Genomic DNA, 20,679 nt, shown 5'->3' with positions numbered 1-20,679 from the left:
CACAGTATACTGCAAATGCTCAGGAGGCTAATCACATTACTTAACAGGGATCTTGCTAGCTATCAGTAACTTAGCTACCTATGAATCTAGATGCATAGTATGCTCTATTCTTTATAAAGGGAACACCAAATTGGTATGCCAGCACAGATAATAACTCAGTTTGTATAGGAAGATCTGGAAAACATTTTTTATCGATAAACTGTCTGTCGAATAGACTTACGTGCTTTATTTCCTCTGAAGCTGAAGAAGTAGTGAAGTTGGTCTAAACACTAATAGGGTTTCCAGATTAATAGTAGGCCATACTATGCTTAATGGTGATCTTCTTTTGCTTAGAAAACATGGCTTTCCAGTCTTTTTTCCAGAAAATACTTTTTTTTTTCTTTTAAGGCAGGTGGTTTCTGTGAATCATCATCGGTTCGTTAAGGCCAATCTGCGTGACAGACAAAAGCAGAAAATTCGCATCAAGTCACCTGGCACCACTCTACACGGTCTTGTACCACACATATCGACTGCTGACGGCGTCGACAGTAAGGAGTTTCCAAATTGGGAGGCCCACAACAAGTTCACGTGACTTATCTCGAAACACTGCTTATTTCAATATTTTTACCAGTTTTCACAACTATGAATTAAAAGTCTTTACTGTACCATTTGCGCACCCCTGCTTGTTTTGGAGCCCTCTGCCATGTATAGTTCTGTGGTAGAAGATTTTGGGAAAGCGGTACTATATATATTATATTTAATTAATTATAATTCAGTCATGATTATAAGGCCAGGGTGCAGTTAGGGGACACTGTTAAAGGGACACTAAAGGCAAATATTAAGTCAAGGTATTGCTTGAGAATCTCTAAGGTGTCAATATTGTCGCGAACAGGGATAGAGAAACTGAGGTAAATGCAGGACACAATTAGAGACTCCCCCGTGACATTCGAGCAGTTGTCCGATGACGAAAGCACTTCTTAATTAAATTCTGTCACTAGTACTTAACTACTCATTGCAAAAAACATCATTGTATTGTATTAGAAGGTGAAATAAAATGCTACTTATCCAGTCCTAATTCATTTTTAGAAACAAGGAACTAATTGAAGCTACCCTTGACAATGACACGAGTGGTCGAAGGATTTCACTTTCGCTCGACTCTGCGTCACCCATGCTTTCACATTTCAGCAGTGTCGTTATCGCATAGAGCTACGCTGGTTTTGTTGGCTTGCGAAACTTGCGCAAACTGCAAGTAGCAGAGAATTCAACTTTCATGTGATGTCGGGGATGCCTGAACGGTTGACGCCCCTTCACCAAAAAGCAGCTGCAGCGTCGAATCCACCGCTCTGTCTGTGCTTGGTGCCGCTGTCTGTCAGGAGCCGTTTTGCTCACCAATGGCAGCAAGGGGCGGTAATGGCGTATGCAACGTCCTCACTCCCGCAGGTGGGTGGCGGGAGATTTAAATTTTTAAAAGGTATTCGGAACCTTTGGATGTAATTTTCTCATAAACTAAGTCTCGGCACGAAACAAGTGTTGCGATGTTTCTGGAATGGTATTTAAACAGTTATTTGCCTTTAGTCTCCCTTTAAAGAACTAAAGTACGCACACTAATATAAGGTGGAAGAAAGTAGCTGAATGGCTATTCAGGCTCAGTGGGGACTGCCTGAAATACTGAACTACTAACACAGCCAAAGCACAAAATGGTGACTGTGGAATTGGAGGGAAGGGGTCTTCAACACATGGAATGTGAGTTATTTGTAAATTTAGCCTGTAGGTGTGGCTCCACGGCAGTGAAAATTTCGTTTTATTATGTGGCTTCACGGTATCGTAGCTCACACTGCTGTGAAGCCAGATTTAAAGGCAAAATTTAGGGTAAGGCATGGGGTAACTTCGAGGATAAGGAGCCTGGAAAAAAACCTCGTCTTATATTCAAATAAATATGGTACATGCTGTTACTCGTCTTGTGAGGTATATATGGCTGAACAATTTTTGCTTCTTGTAGGTTTTGTATTTACCATTTGCGTTGAATTTTTGCTGTTCTTGATGTTTCTGTGTTGTTTCGTTGTGTGCTTGTTGCTTTTCTCCTCTTGGCAACGTACAGGTAGGGGGGGCCTTTGTTAGGCATCTGCCTTTAGCCCCTTCTTTTCAAACAATGTGTGTCTAAATAAAAACAATATAAATAAATATTCCCCTACCACACAGCCCCATGCTTCTCTCGACACAGGGTGGCAGTGACAGAGAAAGGCTCCATCATGGCTAAGGTGTCGGCACGTGGTACCAGCGGCCACTCAGCAGCGCCACCTGCGAACAATGCGATCGTTACGCTGTGCAAGGCACTCTCTGGGTGAGGACATCAGGCTGGGCTGTTGGGCCTTACCTATATGTCGATGATAACGGGAACACCAAACCAGTGCTATTTTGGGAATGATTTCAGCTTGGATGGAGGCCTTGGAAATATAATTGTTTACCGTCATTGGTCTACCTCATGCTGCACAGCGAGCATCCTCCTATAAGATTTATGATTACTTCAGTTTTGAGGAAGAGATACTGATGCAAGTATGAACAGTTTGGAATTGTATTAGACAGCTTTAGTACAGCATAATATGCTTGCATTCGCGTGAGTGGGCAACGCTAACGCAAACGTATATGGTGCCCATCTCGACGCCTGCGCGAATTAATTCAAGGCAAACACCTCCTTCAGGAAGTTCCTATTATTTTCATTCGTAAAGTGCACGCGCATCGTGTCCACAGCGTCGGCCACACTCTGCTTTACTGCAGAAAACGTGACTCACGTTGGCTTGACTTGTGGCCGTATTTTTTTAACCGAGTGAATGAGCGAAATGCAGGCTTTGGCACCATCTCGACGTGGCTACAGCAAACATGAGCAAACTCTTGTTAAGCCTACTGTGACACTAATTGAGGTTGTATATAGAAAACAACCCTCTTGTGTCACCAGTATGCCCCTGTGGAAGCACCGTCACACAAACCTAAAGCAAATACGAGCACTAGTGGGGAATGAATGAGCCGAATAGGGCAGGCCAGTGGCTCAATAGATCCGAAGCAGGTGGCTTGAAGTGATGCCATGTTGCCCTACGTAAGGTTCCCCTTATGTGCGTTAGCATTGAACGCTAAATCCAGAAAATAGCGTACATACTTAAGAGCTCCAGCACGATTCAAGTATAGCGCGTACGCTGTGTGGAGCATGCAGCGTTAACTCTTTGTGTTTCCTGCTATATGTTATGCTAAAAGCTGTCTATTTTGTTGCATGAAAGCTGTGATTGCTACGCACAGGCACCAGTCTTTGACCGAGTGCACTGGACAGATAACTTGTGTTGAATGATTTCTTTTCAATAAGTGAGGGTAGTTTGCTTTTAGGCAGCCTATAATTATTATTTGGCCAGTTCCACCAAGTTCATCTCTTATAGCAAAGGGCAATGCGATAGCATCAGACTTCTTCAATTCAACTAACAAAGCACCATACCTGTATCTGGTGGCATGCTGTTCACCTGTTCCATTGCTGTCATTGTCATGGTGCACCTGACACTTACTGAAAGCAGTTGTTTCTCAATTATACAAGCTTGTCAAATGCCTACAGGTTCACTTTCGAGTGCTGTTATGTACATACTTTGAACACTGTGCTGTGAAGCAATACTACGGATGTAGATGTGAGAAACTTCCACACCAGGCACACATGAAGTACAGCATGTGTGTCCTAGTGTCCTAGTTCTTAATGTTCTTGTCTCTAGTATTGCTTCGTAGTACAATGTTCCACCACGTCACAACAGTTAAAGTTTGCTCATGAAGACGTTTTGTTTGTTGGTCTCCAGTCGTACACTTAGAAGTCTTGTCATTTTAAAGAGACACCTGAGGGGCACCTGCTTAGAGGAGGCTGATTCAGATAAGTTCTTGAAGCAGGCGAAATTACCAACAAGGAAGTTGCTGAAAAAGGCAACTGCAATCTAAAAATGGTATCTTTTCTGTCAGTTTGTACTGTTCAAAACTTGCTGCTTATGTGTTCTAACATTAAATAGCCATTAATAACATGTGCATGTATCCCACAAGATGCCTGTCTTGAGGGTAAACATCAAGAAAAATGTGCGCTATTCCTCCCCACTCCCCTTTCCCGTGTTGAAACCATGGAATCTTTACAAGCTTTAAAGCTTCCATATCAGCGGATGTGATATTGCTCCCATCAAATGAAGCTCAGTCACATACCATAAAGTTGTCCATACTGCACTGGTAAATTGCGGCTGTTTAGAAAATGTACCAGTCAGCGTAACACTCAAACTCCTGCACTTGGTACCCAATCAATGGCATTTTGACTGCCAGATTCTCAGAAAAGGCATTTGTCCTGCAAGTCAGAGATGAGGATGATTGCCAACTAGTCCTACTTGCATTGGTTTTGGTTCAATTAAGTGAAACATCCTGTCCCATGCAGTTTCCATGGCCAGTGCCAGCCTGCCCAGCTGAGCCGCTCAATGGTGGCCGAGATTTTCACTGCCCTGGCTCCAGAGGTGGGTTCTAGCCAAAATTTAACACTTTGGCAAGCTCAAATGAGAAATCAGTCGTAGGCAATTGGTGCTAGAGCAGCACTAACTATATAGGCGAAGAATGAAACACATCACTCTTTCAAGCAATCTTCGTTTCCTTTTCTTAGAATTTATGCACATATGTATGCATTGATAGGATTGTTCTATTCATATACGAGGTTGTGGCCAGGTACTGCACCAGGGTGGCCAATCCTGCTCTGGTGAGGGAGTGCGTTACCGGTTCTGGTCACCAGGATCAGGCTGCACTCCAGGCCTGTTTATGAAATTTTGTCAACACGTGGATTTTTTTTTAATCCGGTGAAAAATTTCGCAGCACTAGGATTCGAACCACAGTCCTCTTGCACGCAAGGCGGATGCTCTACCTCTATGCCATTGCTGCAACTAAGGGGTAAGAAGAGAGCAGATTGGGTGAGGGCACAAACGCGAGTGATTGACATCTTAGTTGAAATCAAGAAAAAGAAATGGGGCATGGGCAGGGCATGTAACGAGGAGGGAAGATAACCGGTGGTCATTAAGGGTTACGGACTGGATTCCAAGAGAAGGGAAGCGTAGCAGGGGGCGGCAGAAAGTTAAGTGGATGGATGAGATTAAGAAGTTTGCAGGGACAACATGGCCACAATTAGCACATGACCGGGATAGTTGAAGTATCGGAGAGGCCTTTGCCCTGCAGTGGGCGTAGCCAGGCTGCTGACGATGGTGATGTATGCATTTAAAAACCGAAATAAACTATCAAAATATTCAAGGTTTGTGCAGTATACCTTAAAGAGCTTAGAATACCTTTAAGAGCTTACTAGGACATACTAAAAAAGCATGTCCTTTCAAAATGCATTCCTGATAAATGAAAACCAAACAGGCCTTCGATAGCGAATAAAGTTATGAAAGTAGTAATGAAGGGAAGTCAGACAGATAAAAAAAATGGGAAAAAAATAATGAGCCATTCCACTTTGTGAAGGTGGTTGACCAGCAAAGCTGTTTAGCACATGACACGGAGGTGATACATGATTTTGAACAAAGGTACAAAATTATTGTCTTGATCAGTGGTCATTGTGATGAAAAGTATGCACACTGATTTATTGCTTTGGCCGGTGGTCATTATTTCACTCGCAACTGCAAATCACATTCCTGTATAATCAAATCGATGCATGTACACTGCTGGGTGGGTGGTTTGGCCGGACCAGTGTGGTATCCAAAGGAATATTTCTGGAAAACGGAATGCGTAAACCACTCCCTTTTCGGTACTGACACATTCACATTAAAATGACCAACAAAGCCTACAGGGGTAGTGTCACTGCAGCTAATTCACGCTAATTGAGTAGCCATGAACGTTACAGGACTATGAGTCATTGCATTTTTTGCTTGCTCATGGGGGTATGAGCTATTGCTCAGGAGGGGGGTATGAGCTATTGCTCAGGAGGGGGTGTGTATTGCTCAGGAGGGGGTATGTATTGCTCAGGGGGGTATGAGCGATTGCTCAGGGGGGCTTGAGCCATTGCTCACGGGGGCTTGAGCCATTGCTCACGGGGGCTTGAGCCATTGCTCAGGGGGGCTTGAGCCATTGCTCAGGGGGGCTTGAGCCATTGCTCAGGGGGGCTTGAGCCATTGCTCAGGGGGGCTTGAGCCATTGCTCAGGGGGCTTGAGCCATTGCTCAGGGGGGCTTGAGCCATTGCTCAGGGGGGCTTGAGCCATTGCTCAGGGGGGCTTGAGCCATTGCTTACGGGGGCTTGAGCCATTGCTTACGGGGGCTTGAGCCATTGCTCACGGGGGCTTGAGCCATTGCTCACGGGGGCTTGAGCCATTGCTCACTGGGGTATGAGACATTGCTCACAGGGATACGAGCCATTGATCATGGGGTATGAGAGTTTTCAGCATGTTGTTCTGTATGCTGTATGTGTGATTAGAAAGAATATAAGCACTGTTCGCTTCACTTAGCTGAGTGCTTGTAGCCTCTGCCTTACGGGGCTATGAGCCATTGCATTTTTCGCTTGCTTATTGGAGCATGAATGCTTACGGCTGTATGAGCCATTGATGATAGTTTTTGTTCATGGAGAACAACAATGCACGCAACCCTAGCCATATACGGCCTGTGCTGTAAAAAAATCCTACTTCTGACCATGTGTGACATTTTCACGTGCATGGAGCGTATACAGGGTGTACTGATTAAAATGCAAACCTTCACTAAAAGAGTTGAAGATCACATTGAAAAATATCCAATTGAATGCTTTTGATATTGAGAGCTATTGTAGTTTCAATATTTCGGGGGGCGGGGGGTCTTCAAAAAAAGAAGTGTGAAATCCTAAATTTTATGCATGATAAGGCGCTTGCACACACCGACTTTAGTGCCCTCAAGCACGTTTCAAATGAATTATTAATGCTGCACACAGACTGAGCATAGTAAATAGGCCTCAAGCAAAAATTATGTCTGCAAGGTGATGGCCACAACAGTCATTTCGTATGCATCACCATCCACCACCATAACCTCCTGAACCATGCAGTCTGCCAACAGCAAACAGCTGGCATGGATTCAAGTATTTCTACGCACTATTTGTCACTACAGTCGAATGTACTTATAACAATATTCAAGTGCCACAAAAATTACATCATTATAAGCGATAATTATTATAGCCAGGTTGCATGAAAAGATATTAAAATATGCAGATGGCAGAGCTGTTGTGAGAAAACTAATGGCGGGGAAGCCAGTGCCCTTCCCCATAACCTTCCTCCATCCAGCTGCTGATTGTGTTCACTTGTTTGACTGTTTTACTCTGCTTCCTGCACGCTCCAATCACATGTAACAAGCCCTGGCTGTCGCCGTTCAAGAATGGCACTGCTATACCAACTGCACGGAGGGGTCATGGGCGGCAAGTGACATGCAAGCTCTGCGAAGGCGATCAATTCGGTGGCTCCAACAGGGACCTTTTAAAAAATGCGAGAAGGTTGCCACATCAGCCCATCAGCTTGAGAAATCCAGAAGAAATGCTGGGGCGAGATCACCACAAGCGTCTTGCTACATACATCTCACTGGCTTGCACGAGAAAACCACACATCTGTCGACCTTGCTAGCTTTACACGAAGCTTGCTAAGATCCTTCTCCAAGGCATCCAGATGCTCCATGTAGTGTAGCCAAAGATCCCTCACGAAAATGAAGACCCAGAGAGACTGAATCATCTGCAGGGCCTCCTGCGAGGACAACATTGAGGCAGCCTGCCCTACCGCGCCTTCACTTCCGTCATCACTGTTGCTATCTGATGAAAGCACGCTCACGACAATCGCCTCATCGGTTAGAAGCACTTCGTTTCCAAATCTATGGCAGTGCACTTTTTCACCGGCAACTTCGTTCATTGCCGATGATCAGCGGGCGGATAAATCTTCAGTTTCGGCGGCGAGTCAAACGAGGCTGAGAAGCCACGTGGCCATGAATGACTTAGATGCTCCCAACAATGAGCGACCTATTCTAGTGGAAGAACTGCGCTGAATGAAGGACCAGCAAGCAATCTGGGGGAAGAGCAAAGCTGTCGGCATACATGTAGTTGGCACGGTCCATTCATGTTCGAAGGGGTGGAAGGGCCACAGGAGAGAGGCACATGAGGCTGGAAATGCGGAGAAGGCTGTAAAATCAGCACGCAGTGGCTGTCGGCAAAAAATGGTGCAGCGGCTCAACTTTCTCTTTTTCTTTTTTACAGCGAAGCTGTTAAAGGCTAACTCCTCCAGGATCATGTCCGTCTGTTAACACAAAACTATCATCGGCAGGATTGTCTCCAGCGTCGTATTCTTGCACAGCTGGCTTGTTGGTGCCCCTCAGCATTACCGCGCAAACGCGCTTGTGCCACTGCTCCCACGTTTGTCGTCATTAATTATTTAATCAATTAATTAACACAAAGACTTTGGCTATTCGACAGCAAATTACAGCGAAGCTGTTAAGGGCCAGTTCCCCCAGGATCGTGTCCCTGTGTAAGGACAGAACTCCCCACACATGGTCCGATCCCGAAGATAGTTGAATGCTGGGGGGACTGGCAATGGAGGTCATGCAGGCATTAAGCAATCCCTTTACATGGGCGAATCCCAAAGATGGTGAAATGCTGGGCCGACCCGCAGCAGAGGTGAAACAGGAGTGAAGTGCTGTGTGTGTCAAGCGTGCCTTTCTGTTGTCCTTGTCATTCAGCTTGCGCAACAACAGAAAAAGGTATGCTGTACCAACAAGCCCCTATAGCTATACTCACTGAAGCACTTCCCACATGTGGGTTGATCCCGAAGATAGTGCAATACCTTGCTGACCTGCAGCAGAGCTGCAGTTTGCCATTAAGGGGCCCACATACACAGCTTCGCTGGTAATCCTTCTTCACAGAGTGGTAGGGCACTGAGATTTTTTTTCTTTTCGGGGATTTTGCAATTCATTACCATTGGCGCGGTTACCCAGGAGCCAGATTTTATCATTATAACTGATAATGCGACATGGGGGCATTGTAGTAAATGGGCTGTTTCATCGTATAAAGCATACAACAGTCGATAGTACAGCATCTTCTCATGGTCATAACCGATCTATTGTTAAAACCGGTATTGTTATAAGTGGATTTGACTGTATTGTTATTGTGGATATTGTTATAAGTGGATTTGACTGTATTGTATTAACGGTATTGTATTGTATTGTTATAAGTGGATTCGACTGTATATCCTGTGGCTCCACTTGCTCTATCTCTTTGGCAGACAAATTATTTTGGCAAAAGTAGAAGCCAGGACCATTACCTCTGAACTGTCTTGTTTGGTTATGGCCTATTCATACATCTGGTCTGCATGGTGCTTAGATCATTCATGGTTACGAAAATTTTGCGCAAGAACAAGAGACAAAGAAAGAAATTCACAACATGAGTGCTACCTTACAGCTGAATTTTTATTGGTATATACTACCCTGAATTTATACACATACAAAAGGAAGTAAAGAAAACAGAACAAAGACCGCAGAAAAACCAAAGCCAGACAATTATGCAGGATCCTAAGAAGATACAGAAACAGCAGGCACGACATAATGTTGATCGGCACGAGCAGTCTAAAACGACTTATCAATGTAGTAATAATCTTTGTCATGTAACGTTAGTGATTCCTGGTTGATGCATGTGTTTTTTGTTTCTTAATGAAAAACGACTTCGTTAGTTCACGGGTTGTCTGGTCCATGCTTTTATACAAAATCGAGCAACTGCTGAATTCTGGTGTACAGCTGCATTTGTTTCAGTGTGAATCCACAGGCAAAATAGGAGTGCTTCTGAAAGGTGTGAAATGTTCCCTTAATCTCATGTTAATGCATCTACCAGTTTGTCCTATGTAAAGTTTTTTGCACCATAAGGATAACTTGTAAATGATGCCTACTGCACAGGGAACAAATTACTTGATGTAATGGACCGGGCAAGGCCCTCTTTTGCCAGCCAATTTCGATGCGCACTTGTCAATTAACAAACAGATGTTTTGTAACCTATGGCTTGAGGAAAACAGCATGTTAGCTCCATATCTCGTACCAACATTCTTAGGACCACGTGCAATTTTGTGCACGTACAGAACGACAATGAAATATTTTTATTTCTATCCTTTCTTTTATCGTTTGGCAAAAGATTTATCTGCTTTTTTTATTTTTTAAAGCAGCTTTTCACATACAGCAGTAATAGCACTGTCAGGAAATCCAGCTTGTTCTAAATTCGTTAATGTGTGAAAATGCTCTCATGTGCGTAATGTGCACAAGATTTCTTAACCGAGGACATAAGACACATAAAGGCAATATTTCTTTTCTACTCTCTTCAAATGGCCTGAATTAAATGGAAGAATTATTTTTTCAGATCTTGGATGGTACGCCCAGCAAACACGTTCATTTCGAAACTTCAAATGAATATCTAAAAATTGGATTTCGCCATTGACTGGCATTTCATGCGTTAACTGTAGCACTCTTGATTCATGCCTGAAGTGCTCCCAGACCATTGTACTGTCTTTCAGAAAACCAAAGTTGCTCATTACTATCAATTAAAGAGAGAGAGAGAACTTATTTCAGGGCTGACAAAGAAAGGTTGGCCTGAGCTAACGTGCTCTAGCCTGCTACTCTGCACAGGGGGAGGGGGGCCGTAAACCCTGGACGAGGGATGGCACAACAACGAAGGCGAGTTCGGTATTCTCATGGTTATCAACAAAATCCAAGAAATTCAAGTGTCATTCACTTTCCGACAGCATGACTCAGTGCAATTAAAACTTGGCAAAAATGTGCAACTAGGAAGCTTGTGTGTGGGCTTCTCCTGTGTGAGCGGCAGAGGTGCCCAGAAAAGGGTTTAAGTTATGTAAAGAGCAGTGATAAATTGCTCCTGTACGTCGAGGACATGCATGGTCCTTTTAGCGGCTGTAGTCTGCCGACTACAGAGAATCACACACATTGATTCTAGCAGGTACTTCAACATTTCTTCAATGCTTTCCTTGTTGTTCTTTTTAGCTCCTTGCTTTCCTATGGGGTCGTCGGCTTTACTGGCCTTAGCACCCACTCCTCGACGTAGAGGAACACTACGGCATGGCGTTGTGCCAGCGGGTCTACAGGGCAGCAAAGGGCACTCCGTGTTTGTGCCACCCAGCGGCGACGATTGTTTGCCTTCTGTTCTCAGCGACTACAAATTTACAGTAGGCGCAGTTGCTGTCCTTGGTGCCGGCACAGGCACAGGTTTTCCTGGGCCCTGCGCCCTGCACTGCGGGTCTTCTGAAGCCACTGGGTGGCACTTCTTACGCGAGTGTTGTCTGTCTCGGCGAGCTGATTGAGCAGCCTCTCTAGGGGAAGATTTGTCTCTTGCCATTTTTCGGAGAATACAAACTTCCTGTTGCATCTTCAGGCAGTCCTTCGACGTTGCTTGGTGAGAGCCAGGACAGTTGGGACATGTCAATGAAGGTGTCTCACAGTGGGCGGTATTATGCTGCCCACCACAACCAGGTCACTTGATTTCGGCACACAGCGCGTACGTGGCCTGTCTTGAAACGCTTCCGACATTGCAGCGACCTCTGGACACATGGTCGGACGCAATGTATAACGTACCCCACTTTGACAGACATGGCAAAGTCGATGAAGCAAATACTATTTTGAGGTACTGAGTGTTCCCCAAGCGGTGAATCTCACGAATGCGCACCGATCAACTCAACAGATTAATAAGAACCACGTCTTGATTTCAAGGTCGGCATCAGAAATAGCACCAGTCGTTGACTCCTTACCGTAATCAATAAAAGAACGGATGGGACTCCCGTTTCATGGCGGAATAGTCTTCTGTTAAATATAGTTGAATATTTTGCATCTACCATCAGGATGTTTTTTCGAGAGTTGATCTGGAATTTGTTGATTTGCTCAGTGGCCACACTTTAAAAATATTCTGTTAAAAACTGTTCAGGTTTTGCAACGTTGTAAGCAGCACAAAAAAAAACCATGAAAGATTGCTGCTTACTCTGGTTAGATGGAACCTGCTTGCTCGACATCTGGTCCATCTTCTTCTTCGTACCATGGCCCGTGGCTACAGTGTATTCATTGTCAGAGTCCATGGCTTCAGGTGCTGAGCTCTTCCAGCAATGGAGCTGGCGGTGAAGCAATGGAGTGAGCGATGAAGTAGACGGCTGACCTTGTTCGGGTGGTCGTGCAAGTGCCTTCTGTTGTGTCGGCAGCGGCAGGCAAGTGGGGGCCCGCGCCCAGCGAATGCGCGGCGAGCGCCGACGGAGAGAGGGAGACGCGGAGCTAACTGCTCCTGATGAAAACTGGACTAGGACTGGGCCGTCTAGCGGCCGTTTATTACCATAAAAGACTCCACTCGCCAGATGGCACCTCCTGATTGGTCCAAGCTCGTCACATGACAGAATGGGGGTGCGCCATCTACCTGGACTACTACTAAACATAAATGCATGATAACACGGAGATCTGGCAGGGGGAGACACTATACCACATCATCATCCCCCTGGAAACCAAGTAAGCATACAGTGAAACGCGCACACAAGGTGCGCACTTAAGTCCAAGGACAATTCAGTTCGTTCCCGCCCAAGTTCATGCACACGTGCACCAGTCTTGGGCACCAAAACACAGGCAGTCACTCAAACAAAATCCGACAAGGAACACGGCACAAGACTCACTGCGCCGCAACAAGGAACACATTTTATGCCTGTGTTAACGAAACATGTGAACTGTCTCCTAAATGTCACAGCGACGCCCCTAGTCGTGGCATTTCGAAGACGGCAAAATGCTCTACATTCAAGAAACATAACCATCGAGCCACGGAGGCCGTTTTCTGTCACGATGAGGACGCGTGCGTACCTCAGATGAACTTTGGGGGTTGCAACGCGTATCGATCGACTTTAAAGACCCAGTCGTCCCACTGCTATTTCCCTCTCCCTGGTTGGACAACGGAATGTGGGTGTCGCTCAAAGCTGGAGAGGGTTGCCCAGGAAGCTCCTCTCAACGTCCCAACAAGTCCTGGGATGCTACCGATTCCCCCACGGAATCAGAAACGATTGCTGACTGTGTAGACTCGGAAGTGATACAGTCAGACGCACTACTTAGCTGATGCCTATGACTATAAAAGGACGATGTCACGACAGACGAGTCATCGGAATGACTATCCAAGTTTGCATATGAGTACAAAAAATCTTTATCCGTTGTGGACAATGTACTATGTTTTGAATTATCTACTACTGTGGTTAACTCAGACGCATTCCACGTCTTCCCATCACTGAGTACAAAAGAGGATGGTCCTACCTGGGCCTTAACTGTACGAGGTTTACTGTACTCAAAAAATCCTTTCCTGTTAAATCTAATTCTGACGGTGTCTCCCACCTTGACACGAGTTGCCTGAGCACCTCTACATTTGTCTACACACTGCTTAGTTTGCCACTGTTTCTGCAAGACCCATTCTTGAACTTGAGGCACAAGACTGTCCTGTTCCCATAGATCTACACAGAGCCGCATGGTTCCATCCTTCTTGCGCACCACCGCGAGTGGAGACACCCACTCAGAAGGCTCGGCGCGCTCGATGACGTCGCAGTCCTCGAGACGTTGCAATTCATTTGTTACCTGGTCACGGAGAGCCAGGGGTAGTCGGCGCAACTTTGAAGATACTGGTTTCGCATCTTGCTGCTGATGAATTCGGTGCACAAAGTTGTTGAGACCGAACTCGTCACTGAAGAGGTGATCAAAACCCGGAGGCACACCTGTGGGGCTCTGTACTGAAGAAAGCGATGGTAGACGACATGTCAGCGACGTACCGTCGATCTGTATGCCCAAGCGTTGGATGGCGTCTAAACCCAGCAGTGATGTTCCTGTAGTCGTTACGTGGAACGTGACGGAGCATGACCTTTGGAAAAACTGGACAGTGGCTTGAAACAGGCCTTGAATGTCGTTGCGTTGCTTGGAGAAATTTCTTAAGTCCACTGTTGTTTGTGACAGCCTGTGCTGTCGACCAAAGTGATCTATAAAATCTTCGGCCGTCATGAATGACACAGACGCTCCCGTATCCACCAGCAGTCGCATGGAGAAGCCGTTAACTATGACCGGAACTTCCAAATCTTTTTTAGTTTCAAAAGCGCTTACCGTCAAGACAGATGCGGACGGCTGTCCTGCGGAAGTTGACGACGACAGCGTCTCTGCGGAAGAGACGTGTTACACCGCTGTTTGGGTCTTTCGACATACTGAAGCGAAATGGCCCAACGTGTGGCAGGCGTTGCACCGCCGATTTCTTGCTGGACAATTCCTGTAAGACGCGATATGGTTCCTGCTGCCACACCGATCACATGCACCACGGTTAACGGAGGAGCCGTGTGCGAAATGTCGACCATCTTGGCGGCTTCTCGGAAGAAGTCGGCCCTCTTGGCGGCTTCTCGGAAGAAGTCGGTCATCTTGGCGGCTTCTCGGAAGAAGTCTGTCATCTTCATGGCCTGCCGGACTAAGTCGGCCATCTTGGCAGCTTCCCGGAAGAAGTCTGTCATCTTGGCCCGTCGACGAAACGCCAAGTTGAGATGCCTCAATTTTTCGTACATTTTCGGAGCCGAACGCCCGGTTCGCTCTATGAAAGGCTTCTAAAAAGCGTCCAATTTCTTCTGCCTTGTCCAGGGACAGGGTTTCACCATGAGCTAGTAACTTTTCGCGAACGCTGACGTTCGCTACCCCATGTATTATTTGGTCTCGGACGCGCTCATTGTAGGTTGTGCCAAAGTTGCACTGTACCGCCTTCTCCTTCAATGCGGTCACGAATTCCAGGAATCCTTCTCCCTCGAATCGACTGGTGAATTCGTGCCTCTCCGCCAGAACATTTGTTGACGCGGCGAACAGCCGGTCAAGCCGCTGCAAGAGTTTCTGGAACTCTGACGCTGGCGGGACCGCATCACTTGACGTTGACGCTGCGCCGGTCGACTGCCTTGCTGCTTCGCTTGACGCTGACGCTGCGCCGGTTAACTGCCTTGCTGCTTCCTGCTCCTCGTCTGCAAAGTACGTTGTCCCTCACGCCCGAGAGCGCTGACGAGCGCGGACGCTCGTCGCGCGTCCATTCAGTCGCCACCACCGGCCGCTTCGAGGTGGGCCTGAAAAATTTTTTTCCATCGATACCATGGAATTAACGGTGGCCCGGGCAATTCAAGAAAAACGGGAAGGTTCGCCGAAAAGGAAGCCATGCCCAGTAGCGTGCAGGAGATGGTGCAGAAAACAAGCCGGAGCTCACAGCAGGAATGGGGCAAGGAAGAACCAAGGGTTCGAGAAGGCCTAGGCTCGGAAGCCTCGCGACGCCAAGTGTGTCGGCAGCGTTTGCGTGCCGTGCAGACACAGGAAGGGACGCTTCACTTACGAAGCTCGTTGGTTTCCCGGGGCTTCGGTCGGAACCGCAGCGGGAATCCCATCCTCGTCGCCAAAAGATGTTGTGTCGGCAGTGGCAGGCAAGTGGGGGCCCACGCCCAGCGAACGCGCGGCGAGCGCCGACGCAGAGAGGGAGACATGGAGTTAACTGCTCCTGATGAAAACCGGACTAGGACTGGGCCGGCTAGCGGCCGTTTATTACCATAAAAGACTCCACTCGCCAGATGGCACCTCCTGATTGGTCCAAGCTCGTCACATGACAGAATGGGGGTGCGCCATCTACCTGCACTACTGCTAAACATAAATGTATGATAACACGGAGATCTGGCAGGGGGAGACACTATACTATACCTTCTTGCTCATTCTTGATGAAAGTGCATTGACGAAACCGGCAAAACCGTAAAAAACTACATAACAGCGAGAGGCTCAGAGCACCGAAGAGCCCTGGGCACTTCTTTCTCTTCCTCTCCACTATCAAGTGGATGATTACAGTGGAACCCACATGTAACAATACCAGTTTTAACAATATATCAATTATAACAATGAAAAGTTTCGGCACCGCCAACTTTTGTATGTTTTCTATGGGAAAATAACCTGCTTACTACAATGTTGCCATGCCATATTATCGGTTGTAACGATGAAGTCTGGCTGCTGGGTGTTTCTGCTGAAAGGTAATGGAATGCAGAATCCTTGAAAACAAAAAAAGAAAAAAGTTAGATGTGAGCCGCTGCACGATTGCCCACCACCCTAACGGCCACCGCGCGCTACCAGCCTCGCGCACATCTCTCCCCTCACCATTCCTCCCCTCCGAACACGAATGGGCTGTGCCCGTAGCTTTGCGCCAATGAAGCACGAATGGATCGCGCCAATGCGATCCATTCCGATCCAACGCTTCCGGCGCTGCTCCCAGGTTGCACTCTGGGCCCTCATATGAGCCAGTCAAAAGGAAGCGCACTGCTATAGATTTGGAAACTAAATGCTTCTAACTGATGTGATTGTCGTGAACGTGCTTGCATCGGATAGTGACGGCGACGACGGCAGTGATGACGCAAATGGGCAGGCTGCCTCAACATTGTTCCCGCGGGAGGTCCTGTAGGTGATTCAGTCCCTTATGGGCGCGTTTTCATGAGGGACCTTCTGCTTCACTAAATGAAGCACCTGGATGCCTTGGAGAAGGATGTTGGCTAGCTACGCGCAAAGCAAGCAAGGCTGACGGACATGCGGTTTTCTCATGCAAGCCAGTGGGAAGTACGTGGCAATAGGCTCGTGCCGATCACGTCCCAGCATTTTTTCTGGATTCCTCAAGCTGGGATGCTATCGTGTCAACCTTCCTGCATTTTTTAAAAGGTGCCTTTTGCAGCAACCAAAGTGATGCCTCGGCGGAGCATCTTTATAACTTGCCACCCGTGACCCCTCTGTGCAATTCTTGAACGCCGACAGCGGCAGCTTGTTAACAACATGTGATCGGAGCACACAGGAAGCAGAGTTAAACAGTTAAACGAGTCAACACAGTCAGAAGCTGGACCAAGGCGGTGGGGAGGAGAACTGGCCTCCCCGCCATTATAGTTTTCTCCAAACAGCTACACAATCCCCCATTTTGATTTTTTTTCCATGCGACCCGGTTAAAACAAATATCGGCTATAACAACGGAATTTTTGTGCCACTTGAATATTGTTATAAGTGGGTTCGACTTTACTATCAAGTGATCATATTCATATTTGAATATGCGCTGCATTAAACCACCAAGTTTATCTTCTAGCCTGCAGTTAATTTCTGCTCAGAAAATTTCACTCAAAACAGATGCGACTCTCAACCCAGTGCATATTCCAGCTTTCTGTAGGTCAACGCTCCTCCCCAAGATTTAATTTGCTTCTGGCATTTCCTTCTTTATCCCTTGTGTTTGCGCTGGATTTTTGTAACTATGAATCCAACATTCCAACTATCCCAATTAGCAGTTTTGATCGTTCATTTGAAGCATGTTTACGGGCACTAATGCACTATGCAAATGCCTGGTTTCATGGCACTTTTTTCAGATTTTGTATGCTTTGTTTGGAATCTTGAAACAAATAAGACCACAACAGCTATGTTCATGAAAATAATTAATTTGGACATTTGCAAGTACACTCTACAACATCTTCATTGAATACTTTGTGTCTAAATCAATACTTTAAGCGTTAGGTATTTCACTTTTATAATATATGATTTGAGCTCACAGTAAACAACATTTGGAGTTGCATGAGAGGACAGTCAATAATACTGCGGTGGTTGCTTTTACATATGATGCACCTTTTTATTTAAAGTTTGGTGCAAGTTAGTTGAAACAGCATGTAGTATTACAGCACTACAGAGTGTTAGAATGCTGTAAAGTTCGAGTCTCATCTACAGGCAAAACACACTCTCTTTACGTTACTGTGCCGTTAACACAGCTGTGATACCACGGGCAGCCAAATGACAGGAAGCACCCTGAAAATATCTGTGCAGAGACTGAATGCACAGACTGACTTGCTTTTCTGGTAGCAGAGCTTCAAGATTACGTCATTACATATTGAGAAATGTGGGAGGTTACCAAATAAAGAGGGCAAAAAGGAAGTATTAGTTGTATACATATTAGTACCAAGGAGACAGAGGTAAATGGGAAGGTGTGGTTCATATGCAGGCCCTTATTAAGCTAGAACAGAGAAAAAAAGAAATGGCAAAGGAATACTTTACTGGATGCTGCCTTAGGTACTTCAGTGATATGGAAAGGAATACCAAACATTCGATTCTATATGACAGGATACTTGAACTGAGTGACCTCTGTGCAGTCGCTAAGCCATGAACAAGAGTTCGCTGACATCGTCATTGAAAATAGAAAAAATATTACTATCTGAAATCTGCAGCCCCAGTATTTTTATCGCTGCGTTAATTCCGGCAGTTTATTAAACTCTTTCTCAATTATTGGTTATGTTCTGGTGTTTCTTAATGAGGTTACGCACACGTTTGGCTTGGGATTATCACATTAGAGAGTTTTAGAATAGGGGCCCCAAACGTTTTGGGGCCCCAAAGAAATAGCGTCGAAGCCACTGCGCATGCGCAAAACGCAAACTCTGTTTGGGTTTTGCGTTGGGAATGCTATTTCACCGATTTAGCGGGAGCCTAAATAGCGGTCCCAAAAGCTTTGCGTCGGCAAACATGGCGCCACCCATCAAAGCGACGGCTCTAACCTAGCACAAAACTGGGTTCGATTCGCGGTGACGCGTTAGGTTCGCAAGCTAGGAGAAGTGACTGCGGTTATCGCTTTCTCTCAACTAGCGTGTGTTATGAAGATTGACTCATTAGACGCCGCTGATTTTGAATTCGATTGTGGATTTTATGGCTCGTAGGCCTAACACGGCTAAGCTTGGCTGGTGAAGGCTAGTAAAGTTGGTTTGCTCAAAACTAAGCGCAACTAATTGTTTGCTGCTTACAGAATAACCTCTAAATCGTAATTAAACGCGAATACACGCAAGTCAAAATTATTATTCCTATCATAAAATGGTATATATTATTTAATTATTTCTAATAGCTTTTCTTTGACGCCGTAGTGGTGTTGTCAGCGCAAGACGCTATCCGCAAAAGTAAAACCCTATTCTAAAGCTCTTCACTCCTACGTGCCGCAACGCTAACACCCGCAAAGCTCTTTGGGGTCCCAAACTATTGGGGCCCCTATTGTAAAACTCCCTATTGTTTATTTGAAATGCCGCACACTGTGCTTTGCGTAATCACGGAGGGGTGCAATGAGCAGTTCATTGTGTTAATCCCGTGGGTTCATCAAGGCCTTTCTAAATTATGTTATGTATTTGTGTTTGTAATGCATTAATCATAGTGTTTATGACTCAGTTATGCACTGTAGTTACCTATTAACACACCGGGGCCAAACATTTTTGAACCCCAGATCTCAGCCCGACGTCACTGCTGGCGATCTCGCTTGGCAGCGGCGGTGTAGCTTTGCCACTTTAGCTCCGCTTCCCGAACTAGCTTGGCCACACGAGCCGCCGGATCGGGCTGACATTGTCTTAACCCCGTCCTCTTCTGTGTCCCTTCCATACTGTAATACATAAATAAATGTATATGTTTTAAACGCATAAGCATTTCTATGCCTACCCAACGAGAAATTTGTCAGTCTGTCACGTAAGATGAATGCAATGACTCATACCCGCCTAAACAGTGACTCATATCCCTGCAGTAGGGTTTCTGTGGTCGGACCACAAGTGTTTTGCCTAGGCATATACAGCTTTGCTGTAAAATATTTATTCAGTGAAATATCGCAACACTAACCCATCAAGCTGAAACTTGGAAGATAACAAGAAAATTGAGAAGGTGATAGCCGTGCAATTATTGATAGAACAAAAAATATAAAGATTATATTTCAAGATGGGGAAATCGCAGAATGCATTACTCAGCAAATGCAGGCCACCGATATTCTAATTTAAGATAAAGAACAAGAACTGGAGCTGACAGATTATGTAGCGCATAGAACAGATAATCAGCGGCCTACTATAGTATAACAGAACGATTGACACGTCAAGGAAAACACAACCAAGGAGGGCAGGGGATTTTCTTGTGCAATGAGAAATAGAAAATGTTGCTAATTCAACCCTCGTTGATTCGGAAAATTGGATAATTTGGACTTGTCTGCTGGTCCCAGCAGGCGTATGCAGCATTATTTAATGCAATGAAACTCTCATTAATTTAGGCATATTTAGCTGCTCATCAGGTAATTCAGACAACTCGCGGAGCTTTGTGAGCGCAAAGTGCCGCACTTGTGCAACACAAAAGTGCAATAATAGCACTAGCATCCAACCGAAATGAACCGGCAAAGTCCACATCGCCATAGTCATCACCAGAAATTGTACGTGAATGACATCAACATCAGAATGGTTTGTCCCTATTTGTGTCTTTGAAACCTTTCCTTGCGTTTACCGCTGCGTATAACACTACATTGGCCGCATGCCTTCATAACTACATAGTCTCCATTCATGAACGCGTTGTTAGGGACCGCGGTTTTGTCTGCAGCAGTTGTGGCAAAGAGTAGTTTAATTTTGACTTAGTGCAGAGCTGTCGAGGATGGAGAGCACTGGTTACATAGTGATGAATGGACGATCTGTAGACGATGAGTTTACTGGAGAGCAATTATCCGAATGTGCACGCAGTAGTGAAAAGCGAGTCTCACGCTACGGAGGAAGTCGCAAGGCCTTCGCCACTGTGAGTGCTAATCGGTCATGAGATGACAAGGATTGCAGCTTCTGCACTGCTTTTTTGCAAAATATAAACAGGATTTGCGGGTTCATTCAGTAAATAAGTGTATT

The 20,679-nt window shown here is 45.8% G+C and overlaps 1 protein-coding gene across 3 annotated transcripts in view; it reads left to right on the top strand.

Moving 5' to 3' along the window:
* Positions 1–20,679, top strand: part of LOC142590601 (N-fatty-acyl-amino acid synthase/hydrolase PM20D1-like) — a 141,278-nt gene that overhangs the window by 17,188 nt on the left and 103,411 nt on the right. For all 3 annotated transcript variants that reach the window (XM_075702915.1, XM_075702914.1, XM_075702913.1), the window contains exons 5-6: positions 2,201–2,320; positions 4,415–4,490. In XM_075702915.1, coding sequence (XP_075559030.1) covers positions 2,201–2,320; positions 4,415–4,490 — 196 coding nt within the window. The remainder of the gene's footprint in view (positions 1–2,200; positions 2,321–4,414; positions 4,491–20,679) is intronic.

The sequence above is a fragment of the Dermacentor variabilis genome, chromosome 8, assembly GCF_050947875.1.
Source record: "Dermacentor variabilis isolate Ectoservices chromosome 8, ASM5094787v1, whole genome shotgun sequence".
In the NCBI taxonomy this organism is placed as follows: domain Eukaryota; kingdom Metazoa; phylum Arthropoda; class Arachnida; order Ixodida; family Ixodidae; genus Dermacentor; species Dermacentor variabilis.
Note: the sequence above shows the minus strand (reverse complement) of the source record. Positions and strands in the feature narration are given on the sequence as shown.